We start from the raw sequence: 19,571 nt of genomic DNA, 5'->3' as shown, positions 1-19,571 counted from the left end.
CTCCCCCATCCACCACCCGGGGGACGCGCCTCTACGCCAATTAGGGGGCGCGAGGCTACTGACCATCAAACTCTCCAGCTGCTATTACAAACTGGAGAAGACAGCCCTATTTATTGACCAACCTGGACTGATACTCTAGCCTGCGATTGCTAAGAAGAAGTACTTGTTGATGCTGTGCGAGTGTTGCAACTGATAGAGCTCTGCTGTTTGCTTTTTGCACAGTTTATTGGCTGTTGCTTTTACTTTCTGACTTTTTGAATGATTGATGGATTGAGAGAGAGGGAGTTTAAGAAAGAGAGAGACAGAGAGTGGTTGTATACATGTATGCATGTTCATTAGTCCTTGTGCAAGTGTAAATGTGTGTGTGTGTGTTTGTCTGTGTGCAAGTGTGTGTGTGCGTGATGTTGTAAGTTCAACTTCATGTTTGTCAGTTCATACTGCTCTACATTGCTACTGGTGAATCGTGTTTTTTTTATGTCACTACAGTTGGATGGTACATACACCATGTGAGTATGTACCAAAATGTCTGAGTGATCTATGTGTTTTAAAAGTAAGCCCATCCCTAACAAAAAGGTACACATTCTCAACTTTTAAGCAATCAAACCATCTCATACCTTCTGAAGTACTTTTTAATGGAAGTTTTTGAGCTTGAACTCATTTAATAAATTCTGTAACATTTCTACAGAATGAGGAATTACTTAGGCCAAATAAAAATATATGTTGGTTTAGGGTAACGTGACAAAAAAAGATAGGGTCGGTCGGTCGGCTTTTTTTTTGTTTTCCCTAAATTTAGTCGATTTTCAAGGAGGTTACTTCCCTTAGTCTCGGTATGGTTCGCAAAATGTGCCAACAGTTTTTCTTGTTATGAGAAATGAAAAAACTGTTTTTGGGTCGGTGGGAAAAATATAGGGTTGGTCGGGTTACCCTAAACCAACATATATTTTTATTTGGCCGTATAAAATTTATTTTGGGTACTTTCTTTACTCTCGTTTGAAAGTGACCCAGAAATACATATGTACACAAATAATCACACCTCTCTGCAAGTGACTAGCTCTTTAACCAAAACTGTAAACATTATTTTTTCTTTTTAAAAGGAAAAAATCAGGCCTGAGATGTGAAGTACATGTATTGAAGGTCCTGAGTTGATACCCGTCTGTACATAATACATAATAGCTTGTTTGTGCCTCTCTCTCTCTCTCTACAATTTGAGCGAGTGTGTGTGAGGGTGCGTAAAAGAGAAAATGTATAATATGCTTCCACAAGCACACTAATGTTTGTTATACTTTTCCCTACATGATTGTGTTTTATTTGATTTCTTTTTTTATTCTTCATACTTGTTCGTGTGTATTATACCGTATTTTCCGGGTTACAAGGCGCTAGAGCGCATAAGGCACACCCCCTTCTTTAAAAAAAAAATTGTAATCCAGTCACCCATTGGGCGCAGGGGGCCGATAGGGCGCACCAAAATTGAAAAAAGTATACCGGTAACAAACGGTCGAAGAATGAAAATAAGCCGCACATCAAAGGAAGAATACAGAGTGGAAATATGTGTGCTCTGTGTGTGCGGCGAGATCAAAGGCAGGTCCATTGTGATAGCTGGGTTGCCTTGTTTATAGACACTGACCTTCTTCCCAGGGGTCAATGACCCAGTTTTAGCTATGAGAGGTCAGTGGTTCCCCTGTCATATCTGAGAGAGGAAACACTTCCTGCACCGGGGTCAGTGACCGAGTTTAACCTATGGGGCGGTCTCTTTGATGTCTTGAGAGGAAACTTGGCCAGGGTAGTACCTAGTAGCTGAAACATGCATTATCACAAGTTGTTTGACTGGTACTCAGGCGGTCTCTTTGATGCTCACGGAATTTAAAATAACGACTACCGGTATTCGAGATGGAGGTGAGTTCTTGTCACGTTTTGTTCCCCGTGTTTTTTTCCCAATTTTATTTTCTTCGTATTTCATACACGGATTAGGCGCTTCGTTATACAAGGCGCAGGGGTCAAACTCGAGGAAAAAAGTCGCGCCTTATGACCCGGAATATACGGTAGTAGGGATTAGCTGTAAGAAAGGACCATATGGACATAATGCTACCATCCTTCAGTAATAAAGTTTTCGAGTTCGAGTTCTCTATCACACACACACACACACACACACACACACACACACACACACACACACACACACACACACACACACACACTCGCCCATGCATTCATGCACACACATACACTCTCTTAACTGGCACTATTCACCAATAAGGGCAACGTAGTCACTGTCAAGCCTGCACCTTTAGGCGATGGAATGAGAATAACACTGTTCTCCATCAGTCCACCATCTCCGTTCGCAGAGCAATACATCCCTTGCTTGGACGCTTCATCCGACACTACAGTAACAGCGATAGTTGTCACTGCGATGTTCAAACCACTGGAAGTCACAGAATCCAAAGTTGTGCAGGGAAGTGCACCATTAGCTTCTGACACCACAGATGCACTGAAATGTTGATCCATAAATGATAAAGATGAGACGACTGAAGGTTGTGACGATGATGATGATGATGATAATGGTTGTGAAGGTGGTGGCTGATGACGAATACTTTTGCAGCTCTGCGCGTGACGAGTCAACTTGCACTTGGTATGGAACATCTTCGAGCAGTGCTCACACATGTAGTCTCGCTCGTTTCTATGCACACTCTTCATGTGTCGTCGCAGCAGTTCTGCCCTGTGGAAAGTTTTTGAACACTGCTGACAGCCGTGCATCTGTGCCTTGGTGTGTTTCAGCTCATGCTGTCGCATGTCGCAGATTCGAGCAAAGCTCTTGCTGCAGTACTTGCACTGTGCGGCCTTGACCTTGGTGTGTGTGGCCTGATGGGACTGCAGGTGGGCCTTCTGCATGAAACGCTTGCCGCAGATGTCACAGCCAAACTTTTTGATTCCTGAAAACACGTATAAAGCAAAATATGAGTGAAACAAGATCTGAGAAACAAAGCCAAAGGGAATAAAGCGCTCTAAATGCAATCGACCTTGGTCTGCCGCACACACCGAACTGCCCGTGCGAAACAGGCCCACAGACCCCGGAGCACATCCTGCAGACCTGCCCGCTCCACCAGGAAGCAAAAACAGATCACTGGCCCCAAGGTGCCACACTGCAGGAGCAACTCTGGGGCACCAAAGACTCCCTGATCCTGACCACCAGCTTTATTCAAGCTGCAAAACTTGAAGTCTGACCTGAGGCCAAAAATCCTGGAACGCCGAAGAAGAAGAAGAAGACATGTGTAATAGAGTAAGTGAGAATTATGAGGAACCAGTCTCCTGGCACCGGAGAGAATAACAAGCATTGAAATGAACCAGTGACTTTCATCCTCCTGAGTGAAATCCTATGTTGTTGGTTCATTTAAAAAATATTGATGTTAATATTGTTATTGGATCCGATACTGTTACTGTTAGGCCATAACATTACTATCTCTGCATGTATGTGTGGTGTTTGAATGCATAACTGCATGGTGTGTATACTAATGTTCTTGCATAACGCCTATTCCTGCAAGCATGCGTGTGTGTATAAGTCTCTGTTTAAATGCATAACTGCATGTGTGTATAAAACATATTCTTGCATGAATTCTATCTCTGCGTGTATGTGTGTATGCATGATTGTGTCTGTGTTTAACTCATTCGCTGCGTGTCGGAACTGGAATTCCGACACCTGTGTTTAGCGTTGGCTGCGTGCCGGTACTTGAGTTCCGACGGATATCACGAATTTTTAACGGTGTAAACGGTCCTGCTGACCAAGGGAAACAACCCCTGCAATGAACTTCTATCTGTCTACAGTGGTACCATTCACTGTAAACAGTTCCTTCCCTTAAATTGTTGGGATTAATAAAAATGTTGTTGACGGTGTGCGACCCACGTGTTTTGACTTTTCCAAGATGGCGGATCGTTCTGCTGAGACGTAGTAACTTGAAAAGAGTGCTAGAACGTGTTATTCAGTACGGTTCTGATCTTGACCTCAGTGATGATGATAGTGGAGATGATATTTTAGATTCTGGTGACGATTTTGTGCCAATGGACGATCATTTGGGTGATGATTCGGGCAATGCAAGTGTCGATCATGACATTGTGTATGATGAACCCATGACGTAGAAAGTTTTTTTGTTTTGCTTCAAATTGGATATTTTGCCTGGATATGAAGACAACAAAAGGTATGTACTTTCAAATGTTTCATATATTTTCTAAAAGAGTAAGTTCCAAACTTTGCAAAAACATAAGGTATGTAAGGTTATCTTGTGTTGTTGATTTTTAATAATTTTTTCAAAATGGCTCTAAATCGCGCGTTGGCAGGGAACACAGGGGAAATTTAGACGCGCAGCGAATGAGTTAAATGCAAAACAGCATGTATACAAACTGTGCTCGACTCAATTTGTATATTCTCTGCAATTATCAATCATTCCTGCAGTAACCAAATACATGGGACAGATCAACTGTTTGATCAACAGGTGGTGTGCACATGTGCTTGCTGCAACTATTGATCAGTACTGGTTGATTCAAGCCAAGTCACCTACATAACAAACACACACACACACTCAATCACAATACTTGTACCTACATACAAATCACAGAATCCAAAATTTTAATAATAAATTTTCATTTAATTAATATACTTACCCAACTCACATATAGCAATTAACTCTAGTTCAGTGCTGGTAACGCTGTACGCGTTCCCCTTGGTAACAAGGGAGACCACCCTAAAAAAGAGTGATCCATCCCATAATATCCGACCGGTGTCCGGTCCAACATCCGTATGCGTGCGCATACGCCGCCATTTGTATCATTCGAACGAAGCCCAACTCACTACTTTTTTAGAACCCAATACCACCACAGCGGGGAGGCGGGAGGGTTTAAACGATGTGAGTTGGGTAAGTATATTAATTAAATGAAAATTTATTATTAAAATTTTGGATTAAATTACATATTATTACCCAACTCACATATAGCAGATTGCTACTATAGGTGGTGGGTACTTACCAAAACTATGCACGCAGGACTTGTCCCGCCGCTACCATGGCAGGCAGCGCGGAGCTTCCATCCTGTCTGACAGAAGCGACGTCTCTGAGGTAATAATTGACGAAGACGTCCTCAGAGCGCCAATACGCAGCCTCCAGTACCTCGGCTAGCTTGCCGGACCGAAGCACTGCCACTGAGGATGCCCAGGCTCTCGCCTCATGTGTTCTAGCCGCGGTGAGAGGCAACACTGCCCTAACATCACCCGACTGCAATTGCCACCAGGCATATGCTCGTTTGATCAGAGTGGAGATCCATTTGGCCAGAGTCACCTTCGCTATATCCTTACACCTAGCCGTGTTTAAAGATATGAAAAGAAGTTTTTGACTTTCTGACCTAACAGGCCGAGTTCGAGACAGGTAACATCGGAGAGCTCTCACGGGACAATTTACAATATCGGGATCTCCAGGAGCCAAAATCTTGCTCAAGGGAGGAATGCGCAAGATTGGAGAAAGCTGGCCAGGTTTCTGGTTTTTCGCGAGAAAACCGGGAACAAATTTGAGAGAAATGGAACCATCCTTCTCGAACGCGATATCCTTGTCTAAACCCGACAAAGAGTGCACCTCACTACCTCTCCTCGAAGTAGCGAGAAGCGTTAAAAACACAGTTTTACGTGTCAAATCGGCCAAACTGGCTGACAAAAGAGGCTCGAACTCATCCGAGGCTAAAAAACGTAAAACCAAAAACAAATCCCACGCAGGGAGAAGCGATTTAGAACGAGCTGCTAAAAGGGCAGCCCCCTTAATAACACTAGCGATAACCCCTCCGAGCGAAATTTTGTGACCTAATTGCGCGAGGGTCGAAGAGATCGCAGACCTCCGGACCCTAATAGAAGAGGGAGAAGCCCCCTGATCAGCCAACCAAGACAGGTGGTTGGCTACATGAATAGACCTAGGTGAAAGAGGTTTAACCCCGTTAAGCGCGCACCACCTAGACCACGAAGCCCAGTGCGATGAATAAACCGAAGAAGTCGATTTTCTATGTGCATGACCAACGAATCTCAGAGTAGAGGAAGAGGCCCCTGCCCTACGCAAAGCGCTTCGGACAGAATCCACGCGTGAAGGGCCAGGATCTGTGGATTCTCGTGCTGAACGCCTGACCGAGGCTGCACGAGATCTCCTCTTTTCAGGGCGAGGGGGATCGGGGGCCGAACTGCTAGACGCAGCAGGTCGGGAAACCAGTGCTGGCTTGGCCACAGAGGAGCGACCAGAACCAGCGCTGGTTTCTCTAAGTCCACTTTCCTGAGGACTTTGCCTAAGAGGCAGAACGGAGGGAAGGCATACGCCGGAAGATCTGACCAATCCACTTCCAGAGCATTCACCTTCCAGGCCAGAGGATCCGGGAAGGGGGACACAAAGAGAGGAAGTCTCGCCGAAAACCTGGTCGCAAAGAGATCTATCTTGGGTTTGTCGATCTGCGACCAAAGCCGCTGCAAAGACTGGTGTGTGAGAGTCCACTCTGAATGAACAATCCTGTCCCCTCTGCTCAAAGTGTCTGCAAGTACGTTCAGACTGCCCTTCAAGTACACTGCTGACAACAGAATGTGCTGGGCGTGACACCACTTGAGAATGCGACATGCAATGTCGGAAAGACTGTGAGACCGAGTCCCCCCCTGCTTGTTCACATACGACGCAACAGACATGTTGTCGGTGTGAAGACGTACATGACTGCCCTCCAGGAAAGGCTTGAACGCTAGAAGCGCCAGGGAAACGGCCTCCAACTCCAGTACATTGATATGTAGGGAGACCTGAGAGCAATCCCAAACTCCCGAAACCATGTGCTCGTCCAGATGAGCACCCCACCCCGTCAGAGATGCATCCGTAAACAACTCTCTCTCCGGCGGTGGACGAACAATGGGAACTCCCCGGAACAAATCCGGACGAAGCCAAACACCTGTGGTCTGCTGAAACCAAGTTCCCAGTGCGATCGGAGCACTCCAGTCCTGGGATGTCTGATCCCACCTTGACTGCAGGGAGGCCTGAAACGGCCTTTTGTGAACCCTGCCCAACGGAATGAGGGAAGCCATGGATTCCATCTGACCCAGAACCGAAGTCAGAACCCTTGCACTGGCGTGATTCTCTCCGTAGAGAGACCGAATCAGACCCTGAAGCTTGTCGATCCGCCTTTGAGACGGACGGACAGACCACCGAAGTGTGTCGAATTCCATGCCCAGGTAAGTGAACGTCTGGGATGGTTCCAACTCGGATTTTGTCAAGTTGACAGAGAAACCCAGCTGTGCCGCCCGGCTCAGCACCCTGTGCGTATGAGCCTCGCAAAGCCCCCTGTTCTGGTGAAGGATCAACCAATCGTCTAGGTAAGCTCTGAGACGGATGCCTTCCTGTCTCACAAGAGCGCAAAGCTGCCTGACCACGATCGTGAAAATCCACGGAGCTAACGACAGGCCGAACGGCAGAGCCCTGAACTGGTAAGCTTTGCCGCCCCAAGGAAAGCGAAGCCACTTCCTGTCCGAGACATGTATGAGGACATGAAAGTAAGCGTCTGTAAGATCGATCGACGTTGCCCAATCTCCCAGCCGTAAGGACTCCCGAACCGAAGTTGGAGTTTCCATGGTAAACTTGATTACTCTCAGAAACTTGTTCAAAGGAGAAAGATCTAACACCGGCCTCCACGCCCCGGAGGCTTTCGGCACTACGAAAAGTCTGCCGTAAAACCCCGGGGACCGCGCGTCCAAGACCTCCTTTATAGCTCCCTTGAGCAGCAGAGCTGAGACCTCTTCCTGGACCGCGTTCCGTGCCACCAAATCCTTTGGCGCCCTGCAGGGCGGGATTATCCTGACCAGGGGAGCCTTCTGCCCTGACCAGAGAAGCCGGAACCCCGAACACACTATCCCAGTGACCCACTTGCTGGCCACCAGTTGCAGCCAGGAAGAAAGGGCCCTGGACGGGCCGCCCGCTACAACTAGCGCGGGAGCCACCGGGATGTGTTGTTCGGGGAAGTTTCATTGGGGGTGAGGCTTACGCCCCGACCCCCTGGAACCCCCGAAAGACTGACCCCTCTTAGGGTATGGAGCTCCACGCCCCCTACCCCTGGAGGAGAATGACTGTTTCTGGGCCTTCCCACCACCTGACGAGGACGTCTGAGGCTTAGCAGAAGAAAACGCCTGAGTCTGAGACTTGCCCTGAGGCTTCTGGAAGCCCTGTGAAGCCAAACGCGCGATCGCTACATCCCGCGCGTCCTGCGTCTCTTTCTGGAGGGCATCGAGAGACGCCTGCCCTAAGAGAGAACCCTCAGCAAAAGGGGAGACCTTCAGCCTCTCAATGGTCGCGGTGTCCCGAAATCTGGACCCCGACAAGAAGGCTGACCTCCTTGAATGCACTGCGTGAGTATACAGCCGGGCAGACAAAGCAACCTGTTCTCTAGTCACCTTGCCCAGAGTAGCCAGCAGTGTCGAAACATCTGTCGGCGACGCATCAAACCGAAATTCAAAAGGATCAAGAGATGTGGCAATCGATCTGGACAAAGACCTTTGCAGAGACTCCGACAAGGACGTGAGCTCCAGCAAAGACCTTCCAACTTCCTCCAAAGCTGCGAGAGAACCGTCAGTACATGGGACAACTCTATCCCTACTGTACCCGTCTTCTCTCAAAGCAGCAAGTTCCGGCGTCACCGGAAGTGCCCCTGACGGCAGAGCAAAAGAGTCAATCAGATTCAAAGGATAAGGGGTAAGCTTGAACTTCGAAACACCGGAAGCAGCCCGAGCCCCAGGCTGAGCCAGCCAAGAGACAACGTCTTCCGGGGCCTCGCCGTGCTGAACCAACAACGGCACCGCCGGTTTGCGTTTACCACACAAGACGTTAGCCATCTCATAGGCAATAGTTGACGATTCCCGGAAGAGTAGCGAGGCCGTTGCTCCTGTGCACTCCAGAAATCGTCAAAAGCAGAACGAGGTGGGTGAAGCTGAGCCTTGTCCTTCACCACCCCTTCCGGAAAGTATCTGAACGCCGTTTCCGCCGCCAGCGCCACTGCGGCTGACAGCTTCACGGACAAATTCAGTTGGGAATCCTCTACCACTGAGGCATCCCCGTCTTTCGCCCTACCCTCCGACTCGAGATCAAGCTCGGAGCCAGGAGGCAGAACATCAGACAGTTTATCGTCGGCAGAACCGACCACTTCCTGCCCCCCGGGCGGAAGAGGACTAAAACGGTCCCCGATATTCTCATTAAGAGACGTACGGAGGCGTTCGTCTTTTCGCTGCTCATAAGAACTCTCACGACATCCAACGCCAGAGAGAGCCCCCTGAGCTCGCACACCGGCAAGCGGTGTAGACATACCTTGAACTGGTGTCACATTCAGGAGAGACACCAACTTGGTACTCCCATCCTGCGAAGCATGGACATCCGCCCGAGTCACAGTCGCCGAAGGCTTAGCGGAAGTCGAAGCCGGAACCGCAGGAGACTGCCGTAACTGTGCTAAGGAAAGAACATCAGAAACACCCGACGGAAGAGCACGCAATTCCTCCCGAGTGGAAAATAATTCAGACGCTAATGTCGAAACCTGAGCGCTCAGCGTCAACAACAAAGACGCAACTTCAGCTGGCGCTAACCCAGGGCAGCCAGCTGAAGCTGAAGCAGACGAAGCTTCGCCCGAAACACTACTCTTGTCAGAACGTAAACAAGTCTGACCGGAAGTTAAACTGACGTCTGCTAGCACGGGAGACTTCACAGAAGTAGAATCAGACGAAACAGACGCGGATTTTCCTGCGCCCTTATCTTTCCTCGAGCTTCTCTTAGGAGGCGTATCGTCAGGTACCCGCCTCGAACTAGGCTTCCGTTTAGCGCTATCAACAAGCGCAGCCTCCGCCATAGCAAGACAACTCACGAAAAATTTCACAGAAAAACAAATTTCAGAAAAATTTCACAAGTACACACGAGCGACGAAAAACGTCGCTAAAGTTAAAACAAAACGGAAAGATCTCACCACACAGCGTAGGTAAAGGTGTAAAATTAGGCGACGACCAAGGGGAGATGCCAAAGCCAAAGACTATGGCAAAAAGCTGAAGACAGCAGGAGCGTACATCAGAAGCGTCCTATCCAGTTGAACCGCTGAGAGAGAATGATACAAATGGCGGCGTATGCGCACGCATACGGATGTTGGACCGGACACCGGTAGGATATTATGGGATGGATCACTCTTTTTTAGGGTGGTCTCCCTTGTTACCAAGGGGAACGCGTACAGCGTTACCAGCACTGAACTAGAGTTAATTGCTATATGTGAGTTGGGTAATAATATGTAATTTAATGTATGAACAGACAGTCTGAGAAATCAGAGTCTCAAATTGGGGGTTGGGGGTTCTGAAAAGGGGGGCTCCACTGTACTTTCAAGTCAAAACAAGAGGCGAAGCCTTCAAGGCTCACGTAAGAAATCGACAAACAGTAACACAAACTCAATCACTCCGTCACACTTACACACACACAGTACACACACACACACACACACACACACACACACACACACACACACACAGAAAGAGCATAGGTGAAACTGTGCAAGAAAGCGAGACACTAGATCTAGATCTGTCTGTCTGCATGTAGCCTACTTACATGGACACACGACTGCCAACTAGTCTCGGCCCGCTCAAAATAACAATCACCGAGACTTTCAGTAATTCCATCGCGTGACGTCTAACCCTCGTACGTCATAATGTGACGTCAATGTAATATGACGTCTTCAAATGTTAAAGTTTCTACCACAGACATACATACATACATACGCACGCACGCACGCACGCACGCACAGACAGACAAAGTTTACCAACGCATAGGCTACACTTACGTGAGCCAACAAGACTGGTGCTGAGCTAGAAGAGGTTTTTTTTCAAAGTTTTGATTCTTGACTTTCAAACTCTTTTTTTCTTGCCTTCTCCTGAAGCAGTTATATGGAAAATCAAAGCTGAAAGATGTTTCGCTAATTTCTGTGAACTCGCTGCCGTGTACCATGCCTGCAAGAGCCATACAGATCTGTGTCGTACCTGTGTGCATGGCAAGATGGGTCTTGAGGTTGCGAGAGTCGGCGAACTCCTTGCCACAGGTAGGACAGATGTAGGGTTTCAGGTGCATGTGTTGCGTCATGACGTGCTCATTCAGACGACCAGTGGACCGGAACTGGACAGAGCATACAGAGCATGACCACTTCCTGACGTTGGCGCTCTCGTGTACTTGCTTGGTGTGACGCCTCAGTTGACCACGGTCAAGAAAAACTTGCGAACAGACTGGACAGTATGGGCAGAATGCAGGGGGTTTGTTTATTCCACCTGTAAACAAATTTGAAAAATATTGATGTCTGATGAATGTATAACAATGCAAAGCTATATAATCAACATAAAGTGCGAATAATCAAAGAGAGGGTTTTCACACACACACACACACACATTTCACAAGCATGCAGACACACACACACACACACACACACACTCACACACACGCACAGACACACAAAGAAACTTATAACTGTCAACATGCAGAAACAAGCAGGACAACAGTAAACAAATAATCTCCAGCACTTTCCCAACACAAAATATCTCTGCTTGTTTGTTTGTCTGTTTTAGGGTTAGGGATAGGGTTGTTTTCTTTTCTTCTGTTTCTCTGTACTTACACAGCATCTTGCAGTAGTCTGGAGAAAACCAGAAAAGCAGTTCCGTGCCTGGTTGCACATCCTTGCTGGTGATGAACATGATGTGGTGACTGCGCTGAAAGGCCACAATGTTCCGCTCCATCGCATTGCGTGCTGGCTTCACGAACATCATCCAGTTACTGTCGTTCTCATCACTGATGTCCAGGACTGTAGCCGTGCCATCGTAGAAAATCTGGAGAATGGAGAGGGCAAATGATAAAAGCTGCTTGACCAACAAAACAAAAGGAAGAGAAAAAACATAGAAAATGCGAACGAAAAACTACAAGAAAAACAACAAAGAAACAAAACACACATACACGCTGAATAGAAAAAGAGCGAGTTATCATCTCATTTCTTCTGATTTTTATATATAAAGGTCCCTGGCCAGATATTAAGGGGAGAGAGGGAGAGAGAGAGAGAGAGAGAGAGAGAGAGGGGGAGAGAGAGAGAGAGGGGGAGAGAGAGAGCAATAGATCAAAAATAGTGCCACTAGATTCATCATAGGATTCCACGCCTGACGTGAAAATTGTATCTAAACAAGAGGTTAGGTCAAAACATAAGCCAGAAAGTAAAGCATAGTTATAACTTTTATCTTCATAAGGCAAAAAAAAAAAAAAGGTCTGTTTACGGTAACATAGGCCAAAAAAATAGGGTCGGTAGGTCGGGATTTTTTTCCCTCCAAAAAACCATATTTTTACGTTATTTTGCCAAAAAACAAGATTTTTTTTCTCCCCCAAATGCCAAAAAAAAGTCTAGGGTCGCGCGAAAAAAACTAGGGTCGGTCGGGTTACCGTAAACAGACCTATCTTTTTGGGGGGCCTAACAATGAACATGCGCGCACATAATCACATGTTGCACATCAGCTTACCTTCCATCTGGTGAAATTGGCAGCACTGTCAGTGTCTGATTTGGGCAGCAGCTTGCCTTGCAGAGGACCAAACTCTGTCTTGCTCTCCAGTGCAGTCGTGGTGAACACACCTGAACAATACAATAATTACGTAACATTAGTTTTTAGCATTGATTTACAGTTGCAGGCGTGACTCAAGATGACTTAAAGTGAAAGTCCAGTACCAAGTCTTATTAGAGCATGAAAACTTCACAAAAATGAGGACAAAAAAAAAATAACACATCTAAACAAAACATGCTGCCAGCACTTAGACTAATTATAAAATTCAGTGTATCAATGCAAGTCTTTGTCTTGGAATAAATATGACTGGATTTAATATTGTTATAGTTTTACATACATGTTTTTCCATAGTCACTGTTTGTATTTGTAAATACACATGTCTGGCCTGTCTGAAAACACTTCCGCGTGAGGGATTTTGCTGCTGGTGAAGATAAAGAGGGAACATTTTATCAATGACCACTACACCTGTAGCAAAATGTCTTACCTGTGGTGTTAAAATGCCCTGTGGTACTGGACTGTCCAAACATCAGACAAGCAGGTAAAGTAGCTCGTGCCCTCGTTAACACAGGTTTGTCATCGACGTGCTGATACTGTGTACAGCCATGCTTGCACGCCTCAGTACACATTTTGTTGCACTCGAGGCAAACTGCAACACAGAAAAAGACCCCAGGATTGACAAATCTATTTTGTTTCCATTGAAATCTGAATGATCCATCAGAAATTCAATAAAAGCAACAACAAGAATCAGGGAAAGAAGAGGGCAGATGGTTTACCATGCCACCACAGGTTCATTTTCAAAAATGTACAAATGCTGTTAACTCGATTGAACAGCCAGAAAAAGGAAGAAGAGGTGGAGTCGGGAATATATATGAGGAGAGAGAGGGAGAGAGAGAGAGAGAGAGAGAGAGAGAGAGAGAGAGAGAGAGAGAGAGAGAGAGAGAGAGAGAGAGAGAGAGAGGAGTGGGGGAAGGAGGGGTAAATGCTTACGGTGATGAGGTAGAAGAGTATATAATTATATTACCCACAGATCTCTCTAGACCTTTGCAGTTAAACTAGCTGATAATAAATTTAAACATACATGGAAGTAGAACACTTAGGGGATAAGGGAAGGAACAGTAGCACTCAAACTCAAATAACAGAAGAGCTGTATACACCTACATTGCCCTGTGAAGACAGGAACACAGTCCTCACTAGATGCAGAAACTGTCTCAGGATTAGACACAGGCATGAGCGAATGTAAAGCTGGCAACGATGAAGCTGTCATTGACTGTGGTTGTGCTGTTGCTATGGGAAACGCTGCAGATGTGAATGTTGGCACTGTTCCAGACTGCATCACTGCAGCTGGCGGGAACACCGCATTTGTGAGCGTCGCTGATGTAGGTGAAGAAAAAGATGACACCAACTGAGACTGCGCTGTTGTTCGTGGAAACGCTGCAGCTGTTAATGATGTTCCCACAGTTTGTGACTGTGGCGTTAGTGTTCCTGTTGGAAATACTGAAGCTGCAAAGGTTCTTGCTGTTGTGGGATCATAATGTTTGTTGTGTGGGGCTGCAGAATTACTGCTTTGTCCCCCTGTGGTGGCGGGCATCTCTACGGCCGATATGTCAGCCTTTAGGAGTAGCATGTCCAGCACTGCACAGAAGTTAAAATACAACAATCTTTTAGTTTTAGATTAAAAAAAAAATGCAGGTTAGTGGAACGTTTAGTTATTGACAAAACAAAACATTACATTTACTAGTACGTCGACCCAGTGGTCGTTTAAGTAGACAGACAAACACTTATGATACAAATAATGAACTTGTTTCAAAATCGGCGATGAAACTCGCTTGCAATGTGCCGGCGAGGTAATGATCAATCAATTTTGGAACGTTAGCAGTCTTTCTGTTTTGGGATTCAACCAATCATTTAGTCCTATAGCTAAATGATCCCATAGTAAGCCAACAAATCATTCCATCAAATCAATCAAATCACTCACTCCACCAATCACCCACATGATAGTGACACTCAGTTTTATTTTCATCAATGACCAGATAACTTGGGAAACTCTTAAAAATAACTTCTTAATTGCACCCGTAATTGCGTAAATGATAACCCATGTCTTTCTTAAGCCAAAGAACTGCACAACTCAATCGAGTCAATGTCTATCAATGTCATCCTAGTCTTATGATATAATGGAACACTGACTCACCAGAAGCAGGCACAGAAGAAAACCCAGCTCCCATATCCACACCACTAGCACTGCATCCTACTCCAGTCTCAGCAGAAGATGCTGCAACCTGCATGTTAGGATCCTCTCTCCCTCTGTGAGCCGTGCTTTGTTCTGCATGTCCTAAACCAATGGGGCTGAAGAGATTGGGCGACAAGCCGTGATTGGACAAACCCGGTGGGGAATACCCAACACTTGGAAGCAAGGTCTGGCTAGGCGGGTCAACAGATATCATCGGAGCATTGGGTGCCGAGAAAGGAAAGTCGGTAGCCAGGGAGGTGAGGCTGCGGTGGAAATGGCAGGAGGAGTCTTGTAAATGGGCTGACGACATGTGTGTAGATTTGTATTTGTGCAAGTTTTCTGTGCTGCAGTTCCCTTGCCTCGGAGTGTTTTGCTGCTGAATGCTGTTGAACGTATCTGCTGGAGAATGATTTTCATCTTGAGTGTGAGAAACAGGAGACGCATGCTGGATTAGCTGTTGTTTTCCTGCCTCTTGCTCGGAGGGAGTCTGCCTTTCCAAAGCACAAGATGGAAGGCTGTTGGTGCTACCAAACAGATGTTGCCTGTCTTGCACATACTGCAGTGGAGGAAGGTCATGACCAACTAACTGACCTGTGTCCATTTGATAGAAAGAGTGTGTGGGAAGATGATGCTCAGAGCTGGCGTGGCTTTGTACAGGCCTTAGCGTTTCAAACACAAGCTTTCCTGCTGTGTTGCTTTGAGACGACACAGACAGGCCACAGGAGGATTCTTGTGCGGACATTATGGCTGATGAATAAATAGTGGTACAGGAGTCTGACTGTCCCAAAACCTTGGAGCTGTCGCTTGGGTCTAACATAACGTCTGAAAGCTGTACAAATGAGCAGTGTTGACTAGAAGACGACTTTGAATCAGACTGTGTTATTGCTGAACACAAAACCTGTGATTTATCCCCTGATGGCGCTGAGCACAAAGTAGAGATGTTGTTGTTTATGACATACTGCACACAGCTTGCACTGTCCAACTGCTGATTGCAGTGTGCGGGCTCAGCTTCCTTTTCAGCACTCATGTCGACATCTTCAGACTGCATGAGGTGGGCTGCTGCTCGATCGTCATTATCGCTCTCTACGCACATTGCTTCCTCTCTTGTAGGACGAACCTCAGGAGAAGGACTTGTGCTGGCCTCAGCAGAATCATCCCCGTCAGAAGATTCATCACTGCTCTCCTCAGAATTTTTGTCAGTTTCTAGTTCATCTTCACCACCTTCAGCTGTGCTGGACTCTGCCTCTGTGTGTTGGTTGTCAGGCAATAAGGGAGACGATGTAGCAAGGGAGGAAGGAGGTGGTGGGAGGGGTTCAACTGAGAATGGGAGGGGAGGCAGGGCTTGACTAGCAAAGGGAGGGAATGTAGACTGGCCAGCCACACTGACGTATAACGGTGGAGGTTGAGAGAGTGACCCGCTCCCCACAGGCAAGGAGAACGGTAAGGGTGGGGGTGGCGGCAGTGGAATTGAAACATGGAGAGGAAACCCAGCTTCTGCTGCGAAAGACATCTGAGATGGGACAGACAGTGGTGGGAGGAGGGGAAAACCTTGTGCCGCTGACGAGGATGTGGGAAGAGGAGGCAGCAGAGGAAAACCTGGAGGAGGAGGTGGAAGAGGAGCAAAATTTTGTGTTGACGAGGTACCAGATGCAACCAAAAAACTTGGTGCTCCAGTCTTATCCAAACCAAATGAGGACAAGTTCTGCCCTGACCCTGACTGAACTGTAACTGTCTGACACGCTTCTTGCGATGGAGTCGCACTTCCCTCAAACACAGAGAGCGGAATGTTAGGAGGCAAGGGTTTGAAACTTGTCGAAAGGGATGTCAGCGGCACTCCGCTCTGAACAAAAGCTGCGTAAGACCTTGGTGGAAACGGTGGCAAACTGAGCGAGGCCTGTCCGTCACAGTGTGTCAGAGGAAGCGGGCATGAAAACTGTGCAACGTTGCTGGAAGGGGGTGGAAGAAACGGAGGGAGAGGAAGACTTCCAGAGACAGACACAGGAGGCTGAAGGAGAAGAGGCGGCAAAGGGAAGTCACCCTGGGTCACGGAAGACGACTGCGGTGGCAAAGGAAGAAGCGGCAACGATGATGGAAGCTGCAGAGGTAAGGGTGGCAGTGGCAATCCTTGTGGAAACGACCCTGGTGGCAAAGGGAGGGCACTGGGAAGAGAAGAGTGCGCCACTGACGTCGCTAAGTCTGAAAAGGGCAGTAATGGCCTCTGGGGGCAGCCATCCTGCGGCGGAGGAAGGAATGGAAGAAGAAGGGGGAAAGGAGGGAAGTGAGGTAGCCTGGGACCAGGAGGGGCTGATGCGCTTGGAGCTGCTGCCTCTCCGCTTCCACCTGCAACAAAGCGTTGGAAAAATTACTTCAAATCAAGGTTGACCAGAATAAATTTATCAACAAAAAATGTACATTTCCACCAGCAACTAAGTGTTTAAACACAACTATTTCCATCTCTTTCCCCTGTTTTCTGACAAAAAAATAAGATTTTTGTTCAATCGATCTATATCAAAGTTCGCCATTTCTAATTAACAGCTGAGAGGCAGTAATGAGTTACACATATCTACCCATATCCAGCAACATACACACAGACATACACGCTCTTCTCTATAACAGTCCAACCTAGCCCTAGCAGCTTTCCTCACCTTGGGCGAGAGGATCCGACACAGGAAGACGCAGCGAGAACATGATGAACATCGGCGGGCAGCCTGGCATGTTGACAGGCACAGACTGTGGCGATGGAAAGGACGATGAAGATACAACAGAACTACTGCCGTTGCTGCTTGATGATGTACATGCAGAAGCTGTTGTGGCCGTCAAAGGTGTTGTAGCAGTGACTGCTGTGATGGTGCTACTGACAGCTGGTGTAGGCGCAGAAGGTGGACTATCACTGCTGTGGTTGTCCAGGTTAGCAGCTGAGTTTGCTGATATGTTGCTGGCATTTGTAATGGTTCCTGAAAGCATAAAAATGTAATTCTTAAATTTAAGAACTACAGAAACATCTTGACTGAAAAATGAAAGAAAAAGAAAAAGAAAAAAAGATGCATTCCAGGAAAAGGAGTTGGTAAATCAAACAGAACACAAAATCAAATAGTAGAAAGCCTGTGGAACTACAATATGACAAATAAAATCTGAGATTGATGCATCTCTTTTTACATGTACTTCCTGCCACTATTGCTAACTGAAACTTTTAGGAAACTTTCCAAAAACGATGGCAGTATCCCAAATTACCTCCAGCAGTGAAATATCCCCAAAAGTTCAACATGCACTGCTCATGATGTAAAACATAGATATCAAGGAATGGTCGAGTCTACTTGAAGTTGATCTGTTAATGGAACTTCAACTGTTGGAGTTAATTCAGGCTACTGATTGCCACGCAACATGTACTTGTGTGGATTTTCCATGATCAAGAGTTCAAACCTTGGTAACTACTAACTGACCTGAAGCCTGTGGTTGCAGGGGGAAAGTAGGCAGCTGACTGAACACAGACAGTGGTGGAAGCCCTGACGCTGGCAGCAACCTCACTGCACCATCAGGGAACCCAGGCGAAGGCAGCAGAGATGAAGGGGGTGGGGCTGCCAGGGATGGAGGTAGTGGGAGCAGAGGGAGTGGTGGGAGCACGTTGCCATGGACAGCATTGTTGACTGAGTCTGTTAGCTGATCAACATTGATCGCAGGCAGTGAGTCGCCCATCCTACAATTTTTTAATGAACTTCCAGAGAAAATGTGATGTGTTCATCTGAAAACATGCCACAAGACATAAACGATAAAGGTGATTGAAATATCATGGCTCAATAGACCTTTTCGGTATCTGAGCAGCTCTCGCGAGACACGCTCTTTGTTATGCTTTGAACATCGCGAGAACTTCGAACTTTGGCTTGTGCAGCTTGCGTGAGATCGCTGTACCGCATGCTTTGCTATGCTCTGAAGTTAGCGAGAGATCACGAGAGTTTGGAATACCGACAGGGTCTATTAAAAAAGCACATTGACACAGAATGAGGTCTAGCTAAGTAGTGAGGAAAAGCCCATTGACACAGAAGGGAGTCTAGCTAAATAGTAATTAAGTCGATAGAAATTAGAATTAGGAAAAGGTGCATTTTCTGTAAGGGTTTTTCCTGGTGCCAGATAAAACGCCAGGTGCATTTCCTCCTGTTGGTTTTCATCAATATCATTGTTAGTCACGTGACACTGTGCTACACCATATAATATGCGGAATTTTTCATACTTCAAGTTCAAAAGCAATCTTCAACTTGTATAATTTTGTAAACATTCCGACTTAATATTTTAGCAAGAGATGTCCTTGTCCTCACACAGAACTAAATGCCACATGCTTTGTTGAAAACAAAAACAAGGTACATTTCGTTAAGCTAATAGTATGAGAAGCACACTGAACTTATGATCGTAACTCATTGCAAATGAGGCCGAGAAAGGGAAAGTATGCCGATGTCTCAAGTTGCGCCCGTGGAAACATGGGTTGGAACTTGGAAGATCAAGCGACAAGAACATTAATAACATGCACGTTACATGTGACTGCTGTGGTTTCGCGTGAAAAAAGATCTTTAGATCAGTGCATAGTTTCCCTGAAAACTGAAGGGTACCTTGCTGAAGTATGAATCTGGCAAAACAAGACAGAAAGATTCAGGCATCAGCAGAAGTTCTGCTTTTTTTCGGCCATGTTATGCCGGAAGTGCGAGTAGAGTAATCTGCCCCTTGAGTTTTCTCGCATATCAAAACGAAACCAAGTGTTAGAAAAAAACCATT

At 46.6% G+C, this 19,571-nt stretch overlaps 1 protein-coding gene across 1 annotated transcript; it reads right to left on the bottom strand.

Annotated features, from left to right (window-relative positions):
• Positions 1-653: 653 nt before the first annotated feature.
• Positions 654-19,488, bottom strand: LOC138961700 (uncharacterized). Its single transcript, XM_070333369.1, has 10 exons — positions 19,409-19,488; positions 18,251-18,549; positions 17,456-17,764; positions 14,772-17,150; positions 13,742-14,215; positions 13,068-13,229; positions 12,545-12,654; positions 11,659-11,869; positions 11,036-11,317; positions 654-2,927 (listed from the first exon to the last, which is right to left on the bottom strand). The coding sequence occupies exons 2-10, from the start codon at positions 18,501-18,503 to the stop codon at positions 2,230-2,232; spliced, it is 4,878 nt and encodes a 1,625-aa protein (XP_070189470.1). The 5' UTR covers positions 18,504-18,549; positions 19,409-19,488; the 3' UTR covers positions 654-2,229.
• Between the last annotated feature and the right edge of the window lie 83 nt (positions 19,489-19,571).

Source organism: Littorina saxatilis, linkage group LG3, assembly GCF_037325665.1.
Source record: "Littorina saxatilis isolate snail1 linkage group LG3, US_GU_Lsax_2.0, whole genome shotgun sequence".
Classification (NCBI taxonomy): domain Eukaryota; kingdom Metazoa; phylum Mollusca; class Gastropoda; order Littorinimorpha; family Littorinidae; genus Littorina; species Littorina saxatilis.
This window is presented reverse-complemented; position numbering and strand designations above follow the sequence as displayed.